The sequence below is a fragment of the Capsella rubella genome, unplaced genomic scaffold (genome assembly GCF_000375325.1).
Source record: "Capsella rubella cultivar Monte Gargano unplaced genomic scaffold, Caprub1_0 scaffold_2, whole genome shotgun sequence".
NCBI classification, from domain to species: Eukaryota; Viridiplantae; Streptophyta; class Magnoliopsida; order Brassicales; family Brassicaceae; genus Capsella; species Capsella rubella.
Window position 1 is genome coordinate 9,471,303 of NW_006238922.1, and position 2,180 is coordinate 9,473,482.

Here is a 2,180-nt window from a genome sequence, read left to right on the forward strand (position 1 = left end):
TACCAATTATGGGAACTTTAAACTAAACATATTTTTTGTTGGCTTGTTTGTGATCTTTTAAAAATTGCACGATACAATTTAGTGAATTTAGGATACTATGTTATATATATTCTTTTTTCTTTTGTCAAATATCACCAAAATATACGGAAAATTTAACTCTTTTAAATAAAATATTATTATTTATACTATTATTAGTTTAAATTTTGTTTAAGAGGAGAATCTAAATTAAATAGGAAATATTTTACCAATTTTATTATTATTTTCTTTTCTTCGTCGAAAATTGTGACAAGCCCCATCTGCGTGATTTCTGTTTCTTCAAGCTCTCAAAATTCCCAATTTCTCTTTTTGTTTTCGCTTTCAAAATTCTCAATTTTTCTCATTGTTTTTGTGACGCTCCCATGCCTTAAACGCGGCGCTAACGTATAACCCTCTTAATTTTCTCGTCATGAATCATGATTACCAAAAAGGTTGAGTTTGCTCGTAACAATCTACAAAAATCCAAACTTTGAGAGAAAAATCTCACCTTTGCATCGATTTGATGGTATGTAGCTGAACCCTTTTCGTTTGAAAACAGAGAGATTATGGAAATGGGTTTATCTGGGATGATGAATCAAGGATCAAACTTTCAGAAATTGGAGATTGAGTCATCATCATCATCCTCTGATCATGAGTTTCACTCGATGAATGCGCTTGAGATCTTGAGAGAAACCGTACGAATTCTCCGGTATAATCTTGGTGCTTTCATGTTAATCGCACTTCTTTTGATCTGTCCTGTTTCAGCAATCCTGTTACCAAACCTTTTAGTTGATCAATCAGTTGTTAATTCACTCACTGTGAGGCTTCTCTTAGTTTCGAAATCCAGTGGTCTTCCTTTGTTGCCTTTTGTGAGAAACTCTTGTCAGAAATTCTCTGAGACTGCTGTTTCATCTGCAATGTGTTTCCCTTTGTTCATCACTTTGTCACTATTGTCTAGAGCTGCTGTGGTTTACTCTGTGGATTGCACTTATTCGAGGAAAAAAGTTGTGATAAGCAAGTTTGTGGTGATAATGCAGAGACTATGGAAACGTCTTGTGATCACATACTTGTGGATTTGTACGGTGATTGTTGTTTGCCTCACTTCGTTTTGTGTCTTCCTTGTTGCTGTGTGTAGCTCGTTTTATGTTCTAGGATTCTCTCCTGATTTCAATGCTTATGGAGCTATCTTAGTTGGGTTGGTGTTCTCGGTAGTGTTTGCAGATGCTATAATAATCTGCAACACTACGGTTGTGATTTCTATTCTCGAAGATGTTTCGGGGCCACAAGCGTTGGTGAGAGCGAGTGATCTGATCAAAGGACAGACTCAGGTTGGTTTGTTGATATTCCTAGGATCAACAATAGGATTGACATTCGTGGAAGGATTGTTTGAGCATAGAGTGAAGAGTCTAAGTTATGGAGATGGGTCTTCGAGGCTATGGGAAGGTCCACTTCTGGTGGTGATGTATACATTTGTGGTGCTTATTGATACAATGATGAGTGCAGTGTTCTATTTTAGTTGTCGGTCTTATAGTATGGAAGCTGTTGAGGCTTTGGAAGCGTCTGGAGAAATCGTATCCCAAGATTTATCTCTTCTTTAAGATTTTGTTTTTAAGTTTTCAGAACATTTTGAAGATCTAAGACAGAGCAAAGGAAGGCGTCAAAAGAGTTAGTTGAATTGGAATCAGAAGTAAATTTGAGAGGCCATGTATATGAAAAGGAGATTTTAGTTGAGCATTCTTTTTTTTTTCTTAATGGGATTTGGGACTCTTCTTTAATTTAGTTTTTTCTTAAACATTTTGAGATTTGTCACATATCATGAGGGCACATGTCCTTCGTATTTTGGTCTTATTTTGTCAATAGTCAAATATAAAATGTTCATTTTTCTCTGCAAATTGTTATATATATTTGTGTGTGTTTTGAACAATCTTTGGAAATGAAAGTTTAGGTGACATGTTTTAGGGTTGGATTAAACACGGAATATAATAAGTGGACTGAGTTTATGAGATAATTCTCATGTGTTTGGCTTTTAATCACTGTTAAAGATTTGATCATGTCAAAAAAATCAAAAAACAAAAATTATTGTTAAAAATTGTGTTTTCAGAGTTAATTTTGATAAAAAAAATAATATGTTGCCGCATTTGAGTTAAGTTTGATAAGAGTAAAAA

General features: G+C 34.3%; 1 protein-coding gene across 1 annotated transcript; it reads left to right on the plus strand.

Annotated features, from left to right (window-relative positions):
* The first annotated feature begins 322 nt into the window (after nucleotides 1-322).
* LOC17895447 lies at nucleotides 323-1,907 on the plus strand. Its single transcript, XM_023787803.1, has 2 exons — nucleotides 323-467; nucleotides 575-1,907. The coding sequence occupies exon 2, from the start codon at nucleotides 582-584 to the stop codon at nucleotides 1,611-1,613; it is 1,032 nt and encodes a 343-aa protein (XP_023643571.1). The 5' UTR covers nucleotides 323-467; nucleotides 575-581; the 3' UTR covers nucleotides 1,614-1,907.
* Nucleotides 1,908-2,180: the final 273 nt, after the last annotated feature.